At 44.1% G+C, this 18674-nt stretch overlaps 1 protein-coding gene across 2 annotated transcripts in view; it reads left to right on the top strand.

Annotated features, from left to right (window-relative positions):
* Nucleotides 1-17341, top strand: part of THSD4 (thrombospondin type 1 domain containing 4) — a 665429-nt gene extending 648088 nt beyond the window's left edge. For both annotated transcript variants that reach the window (XM_018053563.1, XM_018053564.1), the window contains 4 exons: nucleotides 709-882; nucleotides 5985-6164; nucleotides 10759-10903; nucleotides 11367-17341. In XM_018053563.1, coding sequence (XP_017909052.1) covers nucleotides 709-882; nucleotides 5985-6164; nucleotides 10759-10903; nucleotides 11367-11509 — 642 coding nt within the window. In that variant the 3' untranslated portion in view covers nucleotides 11510-17341. The remainder of the gene's footprint in view (nucleotides 1-708; nucleotides 883-5984; nucleotides 6165-10758; nucleotides 10904-11366) is intronic.

Below are 18674 nucleotides of genomic sequence, written 5' to 3'. Positions count from 1 at the left end.
TGTATTGTACTTTTCACGGGCCTGTACTGTGAGATTAAAATATTTTCTTTTGTATGTGTTTGGGTTTTTTTTTTTTTGTATTATTTGTGTGAAAAGTATTATAAACCTATTACAGTACAGTGCTATATAGCTGATTGTGGTAGTTGGGTACCTAGGCTAAGTTTATTGGACTTATGAACAAATTGGGTGACTCAGTGGTAAAAGAATCTGCCTGCAATGAGGGAGACTTGGGAGACACGGGTTCGATCCCTGGGTCAGGAAGATCCCCTGGAGGAGGAAATAGCAACCCACTCCAATATTCTTACCTGGAAAATCCCATGGACAGAGGAGCCTGGCATGCTATAGTCTGTAAGGACACAACTTAGCTGCTAACACATACACTTGGGAAGGAACTCCTTTATATGTAGGGGACTAACTGCATTTTTGAACTTGAAAGCCAAAACAGGTAGAACAGGTAGTCTGACAAGTGTAACTGTATTGGTCACCACCGTGGACAGCATATTTGGAATGAAGACTGTCCCGGGAAGCCTGGACTGGGTGCCATACTGATGTCCCATAATGGAGGAAACTGAATGACAAGGGCCAGTGGTTTCCAAGGGAAAGAGTTGGTAGGGGAGTGGGGGGTTCTGACCTCCTTCACCTCCTCTGAAAGTGACTTCAGAACCTGTGGGGAGGCCTCCTCTCTAACGTGCCCGTCCTGTCTCACAGTGCTCAGCGGAGTGCGGGGCTGGAGTGCGGACGCGCTCGGTGGTGTGCATGACCAACCACGTCAGCAGCCTGCCCCTGGAGGGCTGTGGGAGCAACCGGCCAGCGGAGGCCACCCCGTGTGACAACGGGCCCTGCACGGGCAAGGTGGAGTGGTTTGCAGGGAGCTGGAGTCAGGTGAGTGGCCAGAACCGATGTGTCTCTGTTCCTGGTGAGAAGCAGCATAGCTGAGGGGTCAGGAGACAGGGCTTGGTGTCTCCCAGGGATGCTAAATTTGAATCTCAGCTGTGCTACCCATGACCCTAGAGAGGCTACTTATGCTTTTGGAGCCTCATTCGGTCAACAATGTTTATTGAGCACCTACTATGTGCTCTTCTAAACCCTTGGGCTGTATCATTGAGCAAAACAAATATCCCTGCCCTCAGGAGGCTTATGGTCCAGCAGGGTTTCCTTATCTATACAATGCTGATTGTGCCAGCACCTATGAGGTTATTTTTAGAAGTGAAGTGATGTTTACAAAGTATGTGATGTGGTGCCTGATGTACAATAACACAATAAATTGTAGCTTCTACTGCTCTTAAGTATTGTTGTTGTTAATAAAGTCAGTTTGGGCTGTACTTGAAAGTCAAAAGCAGAAATAGATATGATCCAGCAATCCCACCTCTGGATATATACCCAAAGGAAAGAAAATCATTATCTGGGAGAGATACCTGCATCGCCTACCATGTGGGTAACAGCATTATTCACAGTAACCAAAGCATGGAAATAGCCTAAGTGTCTGTCAACAGATGAATGGGTAAAGAATCTGTGGTATTTGTTTATAATGGAATATTATTCGGCCTTTAAAACAAGAAGGAAATCCTGCAGCTTGCAGCAACATGCATGGGCTTGGAGGGCATTATGCTAATGAAGTAAACCAGACACACCACTGATCCTGCACTGGCGTCACAAGTAGTGGAATCTGAAAAAAAGTTAAATTCGGAGGAAGAGAATAGAGGGATTTCCCTGGTGGTCCAGTGGGTAAGAATCTGCCTTCCAGTGCGAGATATGCAGATTCAGTCCCTGACGAGGAACGAGAACCCACCTGTCATGGAGCAGTTAAGCCCACGTGCCACAACTAGGCAGCCCTTGTGCCACAACAGAGACGCAGCACAGCCAAAAACAGTAAATACAGAATTTTTGAAAAGAGACAAACAGTAGAATGACGGTTGCCGGGGGGTTGGGGGTGAGGGGAATAGGAAGAGATTGGTAAAAGAGTTCAGACTTTCAGTTATAAGACGAACAAGTTCTGGTGGGGGGAGTGGTCTAGTGTGTAACATGCTGTCTATACTGCAGTAGGTAATACTGTGCTGTATAATCGAAATTTACTGAGAGTAGAACTTAATGTTCTCACATATGCATGTAAAAAGGTAAATGTGTGAGGTGATGGATGTGTTAACTTGATTGCAAGGACAGTTTCACAATGTATATGTATACTATATCATCATGAGCATACTTTTAATATATTACAATTTTATTTGTCAATTACGTCTCAGTAAAGCTAGGGGAAAGAAGCAGAAACAGAAGGTTATGTTTGTTCATTATGAAGAGCCAATAACACCGAATACCTCGATAAAGTAACTTAACTGATCAATTAATTTTTCCTTAGAGTTCCAAAGTTGCACATGAGCCCCCTAAAATCATTCCCTCTTTGCCCTGTTATGATGACCATCAGTATTTTGAGTTCTCAGACCATCCAGGATTTGGCTCCCAGGGCTGGCTTGTTCTCCAAAGAATTTTGACTGATGATCATGATTTATACATTCTCTGGACCTCTGGCTCCATATAGAATTTTATTTCTTTTAAGTAGCTTTAAAAACAGACCCTGAAAAAAATGGACTGCCTTGTCCTTGTAAATTGATACAGCCCCTTTGGAAAGCAATTTGGCAATAAAAGTCAAGAACCATAAAAATGTTCATTTGCTTTAACCCAGCCACCCCACTCCTGAGGATTCATTTTAAGGAAATAATTAACAGAAGAAAAAAAGGCTTTTTCAACAGAGATGTTCGTGACAGCAGGGCAATTAGGGATATTATGGCATATCATAACTCATTAAGGTATTATGTAACAACAACAATGATAATTAAAAGATGTGGAAAGCATATATAATGGCAAGTGAAAAACGGACTATGTCAAAGTATGTGAACCCTATCTCAACCGCTTCAAGGTATAGCTTTTTGTATAAACATGAGCAAATGTTTTCTCCTCAAATTTCCTGTAATGTTTTTATAATACAAACTGTAAAATATTAACAAATTCAGAAAAGAAAGAATTCAAGTACTTCCAATGCTACCCAAGTCGGTATCAGAGTTAGGCATACTTGATAACTGATCCCAGCTCTATGTCCCCTTAGTTCTCTGACTTGGGGTGGGTAATTTAACCTTTCTGAGCCTGGTTCCTCATCCAGATAGGAGAATAATAATACCACCTTTTTAGAGTTGCTACTGGGTTTTCATGAGACACTGTATATAAAAGGGTTGTTGCTTGAAACATGGGGAGTACTTAATAAATATTCATTTCCTCTTCTCCATGTCTGCTATTTTTTTCTGCCAATGTTTCTATCTCATTGTCGATAGCAAAATATCTAGAATCTAAACCCCAAAGATAATTCAGACGTGAACGGTGTATGGGACACTAATTACACCAAGTGTCTGTGGAAACTCCAGGAGAATAGCAGAGAACAGGGAAGCTGGGCATGCTGCAGTCCCTGGGGTCACGAAGAGGTGGACATGACTTAGCGACTGAACCACAGCAATCTATGGAAACTGAGACAATGGGGAGAGTCCTCTGTGAAACTGTAGTATCAGACCATAATAGCCTTCACACAGAGCAGATACCCAGTGCAATTCAACTCACGCGTCCACCAGCGTCTGAGGAAGAAGAGAGGGAGCAGGATGCAGCTCTTTTTCATTTGTGGGCCTCCTATTAACTCTAGGCCTACTCAGAGAACAGACTTCCCCAGGGGCCCAGGTGGTAAAGACGCCCTTGCCAATGTAGGAGACGCAAGACGTGCAGGTTAAATCCCCGGGTCAGGAAGATCCTCTGGAGAAGAAAATGGCAACCCGCTCCAGTATTCTTGCCTGGAGAATTCCATGGACAGAGGAGCCTGGTGGGCTACAGTCCAAGAAGTCACAAAAAAGCTGGACGTGGCTGAGTGTGGGAGCAAGCACTCAGAGAAGTGAGAATCACGTGAATCCTGGTGAAGGCAGCGTTTATTTCTGCTAAGATTAGAAACATGGAATGCACCGCCCTGTCATCCAAAGAGTCAGGACCTGATTGATTGTAGACCAGGTTTTGTTTCTGAATTTATAAGACCGTCAGAGCCTGCTGACACCTCCCTGCCCTGGGAATTGGATATTATCCCCAAAGAAAATGAAATAGAGCACACTTAGTTATTGAAAGTAAGTCTTGAACATTAATTGACTTCAAGATATAAAAGGAAATATTCCTTCCAGACCCATGGTTTGAATGAGAGTTGGCCTCAAATGCCCCACTGGCCTGGTCACAGTGATTGGTCCAGATTGGACATGTGACCCAAGCCGAGTCAAACTGAGTCCTTCCCTGGAACTTTTAATGTGGACTTTGGGGAAAAGACTCCCTTGGAAGTTGTGAGCACAGGTGCTAGCAGTGGTCCTACTGAGGCTTGTAGAGGAACTGTCCCAAGAGAATGAGACTTCTCAGGTTTAGGGACCCTTGTTCTACTCTGGAAATGGAGTAGCCCGACTCTTGTTCGTAAGATATTCCACCAAGTCTATTACTCATGCCCAGATGATTTCTTTCTTCCCTGTCAATTCTGGGTTTACTTCATCCTTGTGTGTGCACGCCTGCTCAGATGTGTCCAACTGTTTGCAATCCCAATGGACTGTAGAACGCCAGGCTCCTCTGTCTATGGGATGCTCCAGGCAAGAATACTGGCATGGGTTGCCATTCCCTTCCCTAGGGGATCTTCCTGACCCAGGGATAGCACCTGCATCTCCTGAATTGGCAGGTGGGTTCTTTACCACTGAGCCACCTGGGAAGCCCTGCTTCACACTTAGGTTGTCTTAGTTCTTGGGGGGCGGGAGGGTCTTCCACAGTCTTTAGCCATTAGGAGCAGGCTAAATGGCTGCTAAATGGCAGACAAGCCCCTGCTTGTCTGGGTCACATTTATTCTCTGACATCTGAACAGACAGCTCCAAAACTAAGAAGCCTTGTAGTTTTCTGTGTACCTGTGAAGATGGCAGAGAACACCTCAAAGTGGAAATTGCTGATGGCGATGTTTATCATGGGCTCTGTGACTAATCTGTAGTCTGTTAGCTTGGGTTTGAGGGGTTTTTTGCTGTGTGGTGACATGGGTTCCCCCCCCCACCGTTTTTTTTTTTTATTTCACCACGTGCCTGCATACAGAAGCAAGGCTAATATTAAGAGTTGCAGCTGTAGACATTTTTACAGGCTTTTCATAAAGGCAATAGCTTCTTTAAAGTCTTTAAAAGTATATAGATCACAGCTTATAAAATTTTTTCAATCAAAAGGTAATAAGAGTACACCAAACATGAACAGAAAACATTTTACAAAGTAATAGATACTAACTAGAGTAAGTAATGGGCAGTTACATGCATCATATTTCCATAACCTAATGCAATGAAGCAAGACGTGTGATTATCTGACTGGACTCTTTGCAATCACAACCTCAGTGAGCTTTGGCTCCAAGTAAGGAGCCAGGGAGTTGGAGTCTGTGGGCAAAAGCTTCCTGCTGGCTGCCCTGTTGGGAGGGGAGGGCTGATCATAAGGAACATTGTCCCAAGTCTGTGGTCTTCGTCTGAGTTTTGTGTATCCCAAAGCATTTTAATGTAGCACTTCACCCACATACATGCAGACTCTGGGAAAAGAATTCATTCCCAGCAGCACCCCGCCAAAGGCCAGCAGATAAGCTAAATGTTAGTTTACTATTTTACAGTGAGAGGTGTCACAGCCTACCAGACAAAACCAAATGACTGGATGGCATGCTCTGTGGGATAACCTATGGGAAACCTGATTTCATTCCCATATTACTGAGGGCATCAGGATCTCAGCCACCAGGATCCCCAAGACATGAGAGTTCAGGGGAGGTACTCTCCATGCCAGAAACAGAACTGTCAGGAAAATTGCAATTTTGGGAAAAGAGCAATGGTGGAAAGTTCTGGTAAACGTTCCTCGATGGATGGTATTTCTCATCCCCTTTCTATCATGTGATACCTGTCTTTCTCTGCTGCCTTCTCTAGTGTTCCATCGAGTGTGGGAGTGGGACCCAGCAGAGGGAGGTGATCTGTGTTAGGAAGAACACGGACGCCTTTGAAGTGCTGGACCCCTATGAATGTTCCTTTCTGGAGAAACCCCCCAGCCAGCAACCCTGCCACCTCAAGCCCTGTGGGGCCAAATGGTTTCACACAGAATGGAGCATGGTAAGTCTTGGTGCTCTCATCTGCTTCCCCCTACCCCTCATGGCTGGCCCATCTACTGGGTGCCAAGCACTGGGCTCAGCCCAGATTCCCTGCACAATCTGCTGTCGTTGGTCACAGCCAGAGTGCCCTGAACTCAGCCTGCTTGGCAGGGAGGAGGGAGCCTGAGGCTGGGGTGAGCTTGACTTCCAAACTATGGAGGCCATAAAATGGTGGCTCTCAAATTTTCATGGGCTTAAGTATCAGCTGGGATCTTATTTGCAAAGACTGATTCTGGGTCCAACTTGGCCAATAAATTTGCTGTTTAGGATTAGGTTTGATGTTGGCCATGGTCCTTGAGAAAGCAAGAGCAGACCACTATTTTCTTCTGCCATTTGGTTTGGAGAGTGTAGAAAGGACCAAACTCACCAGGTCATGTCAAAGGCCACGAACTCCTAAGACATCTGCTGGGAATAGCCCTGATGTCCCTTAACAGGTAAATGAATGAACAGACGTTTGTCCAAACAATGGGGTGCCACTCAGCAACAGGAACCAAAGAACTGATACCTCCTATGACATGGAAGAACTTCAGATGCATTTTGCTAAATGGAAGAAAGACTCCCCTCCCCCTACAAAGCTACATAGTGTATAATACTGTCTATATAATATTCTTTAAAAGGAAAAACTATCAGAACAGAGACCAGACCAGTGATTGCCAGAGGATGGGGTGGGACAAAGCTCACTACAAAGGGAAAATACAAAGGAATTTGTTCTGTGTGATGAAAGCTCCGTCTTGTTTGCTGAGGGAGATACACGATTCTCTGAATTTGTCAAAACTCAGAACTGTGCGCTGCAGAAAATGAAAAGTGGGGACTCCCCTGGTGGTCCAATGGCTAAGACTCCACACTCCCAATGTGGGGGGCTTGGGTTCGATTCCTGGTCAGGAAACTAGGATCCCACAACTAAAGATCAGCAACTAGAGATGCCATATTTTACAACTAAAAAAGATCCCAAATTCCACAACAAAAATTACACATGCCTCAACTAAGACCCAGACCATCCAAATAAGTAAATAAATATTTTTTAAATAAATAAGTCAGTTAAAGCAAATATAAAATATATTGTTACTATATGAGAAACATTGGGCTGGAAGAAGCACAAGCTGGAATCAAGATTGCCGGGAGAAATATCAATAACCTCAGATATGCAGATGACACCACCCTTATGGCAGAAAGTGAGGAGGAACTAAAAAGCCTCTTGATGAAAGTGAAAGAGTGAAAAAGTTGGCTTAAAGCTCAACATTCAGAAAACGAAGATCATGGCATCTGGTCCCATCACTTCATGGGAAATAGATGGGGAAACAGTGGAAACAGTGTCAGACTTTATTTTTTTGAGCTCCAAAATCACTGCAGATGGTGACTGCAGCCATGAAATTAAAAGATGCTTACTCCTTAGAAGGAAAGTTATGACCAACCTAGATAGCATATTCAAAAGCAGAGACATTACTTTGCCAACAAAGGTCCGTCTAGTCAAGGCTATGGTTTTTCCTGTGGTCATGTATGGATGTGAAAGTTGGACTGTGAAGAAAGCTGAGTGCCGAAGAATTGATGCTTTTGAGCTGTGGTGTTGGAGAAGACTCTTGAGAGTCCCTTGGACTGCAAGGAGATCCAGCCAGTCCATTCTGAAGGAGATCAGCCCTGGGATTTCTTTGGAAGGAATGATGCTAAAGCTGAAGCTCCAGTACTTCGCCACCTCATGCGAAGAGTTGACTCATTGGAAAAGATTCTGATGCTGGGAGGGATTGAGGGCAGGAGGAGAAGGGGACGACAGAGGATGAGATGGCTGGATGGCATCACGGACTCGATGGACGTGAGTCTGAGTGAACTCTGGGAGATGGTGATGGACAGGGAGGCCTGGGTGCTGCGATTCATGGGGTCACAAAGAGCAGGACACGACTGAGCGGCTGAACTGAACTGATAGTAGCAAAGGCAGTGACAAAAGCCAGACATTTTTCAAATTCACCCTGTTTTATAAATTTGCATTTGGAATAAATATTTTATATAATTATAAAACAAAATTATTCTTTTAAAAAAGAAATCCCTAAAAATGGAAAATGAATGAAACAAATTAGCCTAAGTATGTATGCAGTTAGTGGCATCAGCTCTCTTGCCTGTGGCTCTAAATCACAGTAATCTGACTGTCTATACCTAAGGACAAAAAGAACTGCAGAAAAATGTTTACACTGTTTGCAATAATGACATTTTTAGTGATGGCTGTTGTCCTGTGTTCTGAGATGGTTGGGTGTATAACAGGTGATAAAGTGAATGAATAATCTACTTCCTGATACTCTGATGATATATGTAATAGTAGATATGATGCTATAGCTCTGTTATCCCCAGTTGCCTTAAGAAACAGGATTCTCAGCTCTTAGGAGAAAGAAGATAACAGACAAAATAGAAGAGATTTAAGCGAAAATCCTGTTGTCCTGAATTTGACTTAGAAATACCAGTTTGAACTCACAAATTAATTTATCTTAAAAAATTTTTCTCTGTTTTATCCACTGAAAGATCCTGGAAACAGTGACCAACCCAGTAGCAAAGGCCATGCCTATCAGGCGGAATATGGTTTCAAAATGCCACTCTCTGGGACGTCCCTGGTAGTCCAGTGGTTAAGATACTATGCACTTCCAGTGAAGGAGGCCAGGGTTTGATCCCTGGTCGGGGAACTAAGATCCCACATGCCAAGCAGTGAGACCAATAAATAAATAAATAAAATATCAACAAAATACCATTCTCCACTAAAAGGAGCCAAAGAAAAATGTCTGATTCCAGGTCTGGGAATGTATAGATACAAATTAAATCAGGATGACTTTTTATACCAGGCAGATGAGTTCATGTCTAAAGAGCTCAAGAACCAACTCTGAGCCCTGGATAGCCACTGATGGGGCATCAATGAGCATCAGTAAAAATAATAACTGCCATGCATTGAATGAAACCCATCAATCTATAATCCATCCATCTATAAGTTTAAATCCATTCATCTATAATAAATTTAAATCCATCCATGTGTAATAAGTTTACAATGATTAAAAAACTAATTAGAGGATCCACCATTGTAGGATGTTAGAGGAACCAACTCATTATTCTGAAAACTGATAAATAAAGGAAAATAATCAAACATTTGCCCTGTCTTTCCTAAACAAGCCATGCCACTGGGTAACCAGAGTGAGCATAAGTGAAGAAGGAGTGGGAATGCTTTAGGTTCTCAGCTTGTAAAGAAGAAGTGGTATTAGGATATTATCACCATTTTTCAACCCCAAATGAACTTATGATCTGCTCTTGAGTGAGTGCTGACCTCCTCCAAAGAGAGACAACTAAACACATCCTATGAAGTAGTCTCACCACACACACACACACACACACACACACACACACACGCAAATCAAACCTGCACCTGATAAGGTTGAATAGATCGGATCCAACATCCTATCAGTGGAAAATGTGGAAGACAGAAGAACATGTCAGCCTGTATCATGGGGGATGCACTCAGCAAAATCTTAAACTGTGGGAAAATCTTCAGGACAGGTGATCCCATTCCTCCAACAACTCAAGTACAAGGGGAAAACACGGGGCAGGGAACCCATGGATTAAAAGGCCTGTCAACCAACTGCAATGTACAGACCTTATGTAGACCCTGATCCCCACACCCCCAAAAAAGTCTCTGTTTTAGAAAAGTGCCATGTCAGTAACAGGGTTTGAAAATTGTAGCTGGACTTTTAAACTACAAAATGAAGCAAGAAAACCTAAAATAAAATTGAGATTCACAAGCAAAATGAAATATATGTTTGAAGAGAAGAAACTATTGTCAATATCTAGGTGTGCATGGGGATGACCCAGAGAGATGTTGTGGGGAGGGAGGTGGGAGGGGGGTTCATGTTTGGGAACGCATGTAAGAATTTAAGATTTTAAAATTAAAAAAAAAAAAAAAAAAAAAAAAAAAAAAAAAAAAAAAAAATTAAAAAAAAAAAATAAAATAAAATAAATTTCCTATACTTTTTAATAGGATGAACTATGAGTTTAATATAAATTTATATACATTTAAATATTTATTTTTAAATCCCTGAACACTGTTACATGATTATTGTTTATATTTAAATTCATGAGAATTGTATAGGCATTTTAGAATAACAATGCTTATGTCTTCTGTTTATACTTCTCAGAATCATGATAATTGACCTACTAATAAATAAACAAAATTGCTAAAGCAAAAAAAAAAAAAAAAAAAAAAAAAAAAAAAAAAAATATCTAGGTGTGATAATGATATTTTGGTAATTTTTTTAAGAATCTTGGTTGTTTAGTGCTACAAACTGAAATATTACAGAAGTGATATGATGTCTAGATCTGCTTCAAAGTAATCTGAGACATCATCCTGGAAGGGCACAGATGGGACATGGCTAGCCATGAGTAGATGTACATTGAGGCTGATTAGTAGGTGCAGGGGAGTTTGTTTCAATATTGTCTCCTTTGATAGATGTCAGAATTTTCCAAAATCTGCCTTCTTCAGCGTGCTGAGCGAATGGGCTGCCAAAAAGTCTAACTTTCTTCCCTTCCCCTCACAGTGTTCCAAGAGCTGTCAGGGCGGCTTCCGCGTCCGAGAAGTGCGTTGTCTGGCAGATGACATGACCCTAAGTAATCTCTGTGACCCTCAGTTGAAACCAGAAGAAAAAGAATCTTGTAACCCTCAGGACTGTGTCCCTGAAGTTGGTAAGTAGGGAATCGTACCTTGCGATAAAAGATTCATCTTTCTTAATCTCCATCAAATTCTCTGGTGTCAAAATGCCAGATTCTTCTAGGTCTCACTGTGACTGTGTGCAAAGTCATGGAGTTCAGAGAGGGTCAGCATCCTTCAGGTATAAATTTCATAATTTAAGGTAGCTGCTGATAGCACAGATGGTGAGCAAAGAGAAACTTAAATGGGAATTGATTAAAATGGCAATGCATTCAGAGATTTGGTTCCAGCATTCTTCAGGTCAGAGTAGACAGATTTCAGCTGCTTGTTTAAAGAAGAAAAATATATATATAAACTTGCTCTCAGACCACACTCACACCTCCCATCGGTAATAAACAGTGGAGCTGGGATGAATAGCCACACCCTCTGCCCTTTCTCATCCCCTAAGTCTACGCTGCTCCTCGTGCTCAAAGTCTTCTCCATTCTCCTCTGCTGCAGATGAAAACTGCAAGGACCGGTACTATAACTGCAACGTGGTGGTCCAGGCCAGGCTGTGCGTCTACAACTACTACAAGACCGCCTGCTGCGCCTCCTGCACGCGCGTGGCCAACAGGCACTCGGGCTTCCCAGGGAGCAGATAACATCCCACTCCACATCTGTGGGCAGGTCAGGGAGTCTGTGAGCAGTGGGACCCGCTGGCTGCTGCCCTGCCGGGGGCTCCCTGGCCTGTGGAGCTGCCAGTCAAGTTAGTCCGCACCCTGCCTTCGTAAAGTGTACACACGGTGCCCAAGAGCAAGGCCACGGTTGTCCTTTGAGCATCACCATGAACAGATGACCCCTCCCCCAGAAGCCTGGCCCCTGCGCTCTCTGCAGACCAAGCGGTGGGGAGTGCCTTCAGCTCTCAGCTGACTCCGTCCTGGCACTTTCTAAGTCAGCAGCCGGGCTCTGTCTGGGCACTGCCTCGTCCCTGGCGCTGCAGGCCTTTCCAGTATCAGCGCCCCAGGAAGAGTCAGAGGAGGCAGCACCCCCACCCCAGGGCCCCCCTAAGGCTTGCCAAGATGCCTGCGTATCTCTGTTACCTCAGCCCGGCTGTGCCTATTTTCATGCTCAAAGACCTTAGGCTGTTTTCCTGCCTTATGACACAAATATCTCTTGCCAATGTAGCGCTTTATTGTTTGGACGGTATAGTCAGAGATGTTAGCTCACTGTGGCTCATGGTGCCCCAGAATGAGAGGCAGGGAATGAATCATGGTCCCTGTTTTACTGACAAGAAAACTGAGACTCAGCGTAGGTAACTGACCTGCCAGGTATGAGGTCACGTGTCCCAACCCCTGTGGTCTGACCACAAAACCCTCACCCTGAGGCCTGGCCGGAAGTCTGAGGTCTGCAAAATGTGGCTTCCTTTCAGACCTAGAGGCTCAGAAGTTTCCCATTCAGCAAACAAAGCCCAGACCTTTGAATTCTCTCCTCTGGCCCTGCACTCACTTGTTTCAGGCATCTGTTTCTTTTTTCCCTTTCCCCACAAAATCACAGGTCCAGGTGACAGGACTCTGCATGGGTTCTTGAACCCCATCCTTAACAGAACTAGCCCATGAGATAAGAAAGCCATGGGGGTAGCAAGGTGATTGTCTTAAATTATTATTCTTCTCCCCACTGGGACACACCCAGAGCAGATTTCCAGAGCACACAGCTCCATAGCCCCCTGGGCTCTTGCCCCTTCCTCAGCCATCTCTCAACCAACCAACCTATCCCAGTAGGAATCCTATGTTTATATTAGAAAGAGTCTCCCTTGGGTCTTTCTGCTTTGATTTGTGGGTTTCTCTTTGCATCCTGCCCACTCCCCCACACACACCTTGCCCCATGACTCACAACCCATATCTCCCCTCCAAGGTATGGGCACTAAGATCTTTAATAATGCAATCAGCCTGGGAAAAGGGGCTGTGAACTCCTCCACAATGGCCACAGCAGAAGGGTCCTTCTTGATTCACTTCACATAACTCTGTAGTTCCCAAGGCCTCAGGCTGGAAAGAGAATGTAGTACATATGGAAGATGAGCCATCTGAAAAAAATCAGTGAAGAAAAAGAAGGGGGGAAATATATATATATATATATATTTGTATATTCTTACACCCACTAAGAAAAAGAATCAGGCTGAACAAATTGGAAGCATGAAGAAAATTTGTCTTATTTAGTGCTATGGTCCTGGCCCTATTTCCTATTCAAAGCAAGAGTTTGCTTTGAGATTTATAGCAACTGAGTTTCTCCCATGAGCCCTTTAACCCAAAAATCTGCTAATTTGATGATGATGTGCTTTTGGAAGCAGTATTACCAGCTCAGTCTGACACACTCCATCACGCTCCCATTACCCTTGGGCTTTCACAAATTCTATTTGGCCTTACTATAAGTGTCTTTCTCTTTCTGGAAAGCCCCAGTCACCATTTTCCAAAAGCACACCCATCTCTCCTGATCCTTATATAACTTGCGCAATAAGCGACAGGGCAGAGGCCCAGATTCCCGTGCCCACCAATCAAAAGCAGACCAGAGAGGCCAAGCATATGGCTGATTCCTAGCCAGCACTCACTCTCTCTGTTTCATCATTTGCCTTTGCTTCTCGTCCCAGGGGAGGGTATCCTTTCTGCAGCTGCGCTCTGATCTTCCTGAACAACCCAGTCCTTTGGAGGATTCCTTGGAGGAGGGTTTCTTTACATGCTGGGGGGCAGAGCAAGATCAATGGGTGGAAGAGCAGAAAGGCTGATTTCAGCTTAAATGAAGGGAAAACCTTCTAGCCATCCAGGCTGCCCAACACAGCAGAGGTATGGCTGCCATATGAGTGAGTTCACCAGCTTAAAAGGGCTTTCTCCAATAAGTGGGAGGTGAGCATCCCAGGTTCTTCCAACTCAGGATTCTCACGACTGGCCTGGGGCTTTGTCTCTTTGACGTCCAACAGTGTCCCCGGACTCCTAAATCTTACCAACAGTGCTTTAAAGCATCAGGGATGCTCCCATGAGAATGGCCATCCTGCCAGGTGTGAAACTGGGTAGGAGCAAATGAATCAACACCAGGTCTTCGGGGAAAGAAGTACTGAAACTAAGCATCTTTTTTTTTCTCTTGCAACAAATAGTTGAGCTAGTCTTAGAATTCATTTGTCTGGAAAGGGCATTTGTTACTAGATTAGGGGGTTTATCAACCTGTTTTAAAAACTCAGTTTTTACTAATTTCCTACTTTCTTATATCAGCATCTAAATGCCTCTGTTTCTAGCACAACACACATGATAATGTCCAGTAACATTTCCAGTGACAGCGCTCCTTGCTCCTTCCAGAGGTGCCTCTTTCCCATTTTCTTGGCCCCCTTGTCTTACCCTCTCCTTCCCACGATCCTCCATCTCCCATCTCCTTCTCAGTCTGTTCCCATAACTGGCCGTGATGCAGAACTGAAATTTACATTTTAATACTCTTTTTTTTTTTCTGCAAACCAAATTGCATCAGTCCCTGCTCTGCATTTTAAAATTAGATGAATTTAAGTTCTGTGCTTTTCTCACCAAAAAAAATCAAGAAAGCTCCAAACGGAAATAGTTTGCTTTTTTTTTTTTTTTTTGTACTATCACTTATTGGAAAAGGAAAGCGTGCCCCTTGCAAAGGGCGAAGGCTATTCAGTGTAGCCCATCCTTCCCATTCTCACGTTTCTCCCCCTAGAAAAGGAGCAATGTAAGAAATATGGCACTGAAACAAAAAAGCTTGCAAACCCAGCTACCAGATAGAGCTGGTTCAGTTCGTGAAGGGCGTGTTCACTGCCTGCTGCTTGCACGCTGGTGGGGAACCCAGGTGAGCACAGCCCGCGTGACGGCAGCGCTCAGAACTGTCCCCGTCTGTCCCTTTGCCTTGCTTCTCTGGCCCACGGCTGTTGGGGTAGTTACCATTTACTCACCCCCAAAGGGTCTAGCTTTCATCATTCCTTCCTTTAAAAAAGAATGGCTTTCCAGAGGGACGAAAATGAGGGGCACCGTCTCCATTTGTTGTCAAGTTGTGTGGCCGAGAGAGAAACCCAGATGTTACTAAGGCCTTGCTAAACCTGTGGCTGTCTTTTTTCTAATTTTAACATCCATTTTCTAATATCAAAGACACACATGTAAGTGGCAGAAAGAAATATGATTTCCCTCAAAACAGATTGACTCATCAAACCAGAGGGAACCTCTGTCCGCCTGGCAGGTGGAGACGAACGCTGCACCCTTGCCGTATGCTACGTTGTTAGTGTGACTTAGATGGGAAATTAGACAACTTCCTAATGAAAGTGGTGGATGCCAAGAAGTTGGAGCGGTAACAGGTAAATGACAAGTTGTAGGGCTAAAAATGTCTGAGAGACTAAAATAAAACCTAGATCTTCAAAATTCACTGGGAAGCAACATAAAGTCCCACCTTTGGATTTCAAAACAAAACAAAACTATAGAAGTACAATGTGGGGAGCAGGTAAGAGTTTCAATTGGCTGAGCTCAATGCAGGTCAAGAAAGTGGGATGAAACTACCGCCCCCCCCAAAAAAATACACAAAAAAAACCCCAAAATAAACAAAAAGCCACAGAGCATTCAGGCACAAGGAGAAAACATTTGGTGAACTCTATTTGTGATTGCCATAAACTTTAAGAAGAATGCTGATAACATATAACATTCAGATGAGCATGGCTGATCCTGTGGCGGGATGCAGACTGTGAGAAGCGGTGCAAGGACTTCATGAGGAGGTTTAGGCTGGAGGAGAGATTTGGGGAGCACCAGGAGAGCCATCCTAGGAGGTGAGCGCTGCAGGGAGGCAGATTTTAGCTCTTGCAAGAGAACCTCCTTTCTGCACATGAGCACCTTCTGAAGGTTGAGGGCACCATGGTAGGTACTGCTGACTGACCCATTCCTGGAGGTCTCAGCAGAGTCTTAATGGCCCTCCGTGATGGAGGCTGAAGGGGGTGGGGGGGATCCAAGCACCTACCTGGGGTAACAGGACTTTTAAGATTCCTTCCAGTCTGGACTTTGGTGACTCTGTAAGTAGAACAGCTTTAAGTGATTCACCTGGTCTGGGATGGCAAGTACACAGCACAGGTACTTCCTGTTGCTATGACTACCATTCTAAACCCAGTGTTGCATTCCTCCCAAGAGCTGAATGTGACCTCAGAGAACCACTAGCCAACTGATCAGAGCTGCCCTATGTGGTCCTGTTTTGAGAATGACTAATCAAACGTCCTGAAGGCTAGTTCCCTGCATAGGGTCACACACCTTGATGGAGGCAGTGCCTCGACTAGACAAGTACCCTCTAAATACCATCTCTGTCTCAACTCACTTTGCTTTCCTGCATCTTTGCTGGAGCTACATCATTCTCCCCACCCTGCACCACACTCCTGGTTCTTTCTCTTCAGTGGCTGACAGTGGGAGACAACCGTCGTGACGAGGAAAAGTGACCCTGTGGGCTGGGACCCTCCAGATGGCTTTCTCAGCGTCTTCTAGACGTTGAACCCTTTGCTTCAGTGAAAGGAAAGCCGTTCTGTTACATAAACTTGATTTCCACCTGCCTTGACCCCCAGACCCCCACCAGTCAGTTTGACGGAAGGATATACTTTGTTATAACTTATTATTTTGTTCTTTGTAAATACAAGATGTTTATAGGAAATGTGTATTCTGAACTCGACCCGCGGAATGAGTCACTACACCAAAATAGTTCTATTATTTAGAATATGTTAATTTTAAAGGGACCTAATAGGTATTTATTTACATATTCAATCCACATTTATGTAAAATTATTTGATCCTACTAACCCAGCTTCCCCAGAAAGTTGCTGCACATGGCATCTTATTCTAAGTCCATGGGTACACTTAAGTATACTGATTAGCCAAGTTCCTTGGGTTTTAAGATCAAATAGAAATTACTCTATTTTTTGACTCATTCAGGGGCTTTTTACCCCTGGGATTGTACCTGAAAACAGGTCTGTCTGGATTGCCACCTTTCCACCTTAAATATCATATTTGCTCATATAATCTGCCCTCTCCTCACCCTCAGATATTTGGAGAAGGAAATACAGGGGTCTTTTTCAACCCTTCTCTTTGTCTTGCCTCATTCACCAGAATCACCAGCAGTAAGTGGCTCAGGGGGCTGACTTGGAGCTGGGAAGGGGGCAGGGTCCCCTGGCAGGGGCAAGGAGGGGTATACAGGAGCTGATGCGCTCACTGCTCTGACCACTCCTCCAGGGTCCCCGCTGGTGACTGCGGAGGGGGGCTCCGGGTGGTCAACTCCGCAGCCAGGAGCATGGAGCCCACAGAATGCTCCATCAACCCCATGTCACCCTTGGGTGTCAATTATTGCTTACAGAGGTGGAGGGTAGAAGGTAAATTATATGAGTAAACAATCTGCTTTCTCTTCAGCAAAAATGACAACTATTTTTGTGTATGACTAATTTATTTTTATTATTGTAAAAATACAATAAACTGGTGTTAAAAATCAGCTTTGTTAACATGTCTGTGCTTTCTCAGGCTTTATTCCATGTCTGCTCACATCGCACTACACAGCCCTCTGAAGAGAGGAGCCGGGCCCTTAGAGGCCAGTTGGTCTGTGGGACTGTGGCTTTGGGGGTAGCTGGACCCCTAAGAGGACAGGAAAGACGGGCCTTCAGCCTGCTGGCCTACGTGAGTCCTCAACCTTGGATGAAGAGCTTAAGATAAAATATCCAGGCATGCGCACTTCTTCAGGATTTCTTTATTTTTTTTTACAGGATTACATTCAAACAGCATCTCTTTAAACCTCTCCCAGGAGGCAGAAAGTGTGGCACCCACCATACTGATTCATACAACTCCATCTCTCAGCTTTTTAAAGTATTTTTTTACTTTGTAATCTTTTTTTAATTGCTAAGCTTTTTATTTTATATTGGAGTATAGCTGATGAACAGTGTTGCGATCGTTTCAGGTGAACAACCTTACATATGCATGTATCCATTCTCCTTCAAACTCCCTTCCCATCCAGGCTGACGCATAACACTAAGCAGAGCTTCCTGTGATGTACAGTAGGTCCTTATTGGTTATCCATTTAAAATACAGCAGTGTGCACATTTCTATCCCAAACTTCCTAACTATAGCTTCCCCTCACTCTCCCCTCCTGGCAACCATAAGTTCGTTCTCCAAGTCTGTGAGTCTGTTTCTATGTTGTAGATAAGTTCATCTGGGATTTCCCTGGTGATCTGGAAGGACCACCAGGGAAGTCCCTCCATCTCTCAACTTGAATAGTTTCTTCCACCTCTCCTTGGGCTGACTCAGCCTTGGGCTTGAGCTTAGCACAGCATTTGAAAAGTCTTTCAGGTTATATTGGTGCATAACAACGTGGAATATGACTTGGGTCATAATGCACATTGGAAGTCATCCTGGACAGAGGAATCCCTAGTGGAGTCCCCGCAGGCTCTTTCCTTGACATTGCCCTGCATCATCATTATCAGCAGCGCTCAGAAACTTACTATTATGCCTCGAATCTGCTCCCCATCCCTCCTACTCACCTTCCCAGCCTGGAAAATCTCAATTTACTCTTTTTTTATTTTGGTAACATTCACTTTACAAAATTCACTATATTAATCATTTTAATGTGTACGATTTAGGGGTATTTCGTACAGAGCTTTGTGTCTCCATTGCTGGAACATTCCTGTTACCCCCAAATTCCATTTATTCTTCAGCTCCCAAATCAGACACCCCCTATACGCCAGAGCCCTGTCACTCATGCTGTCTTGTTACAGCTTCACACAGACCTAGGTGGTCGGAATGTTGTCCACTTCTAGACATGAGAACACTGAGAC

The sequence above is a fragment of the Capra hircus genome, chromosome 10 (genome assembly GCF_001704415.2).
Source record: "Capra hircus breed San Clemente chromosome 10, ASM170441v1, whole genome shotgun sequence".
Lineage (NCBI taxonomy): Eukaryota > Metazoa > Chordata > Mammalia > Artiodactyla > Bovidae > Capra > Capra hircus.
The sequence above is the reverse complement of the archived record's forward strand: the minus strand, read 5'-3'. Positions and strand labels throughout refer to the sequence as shown.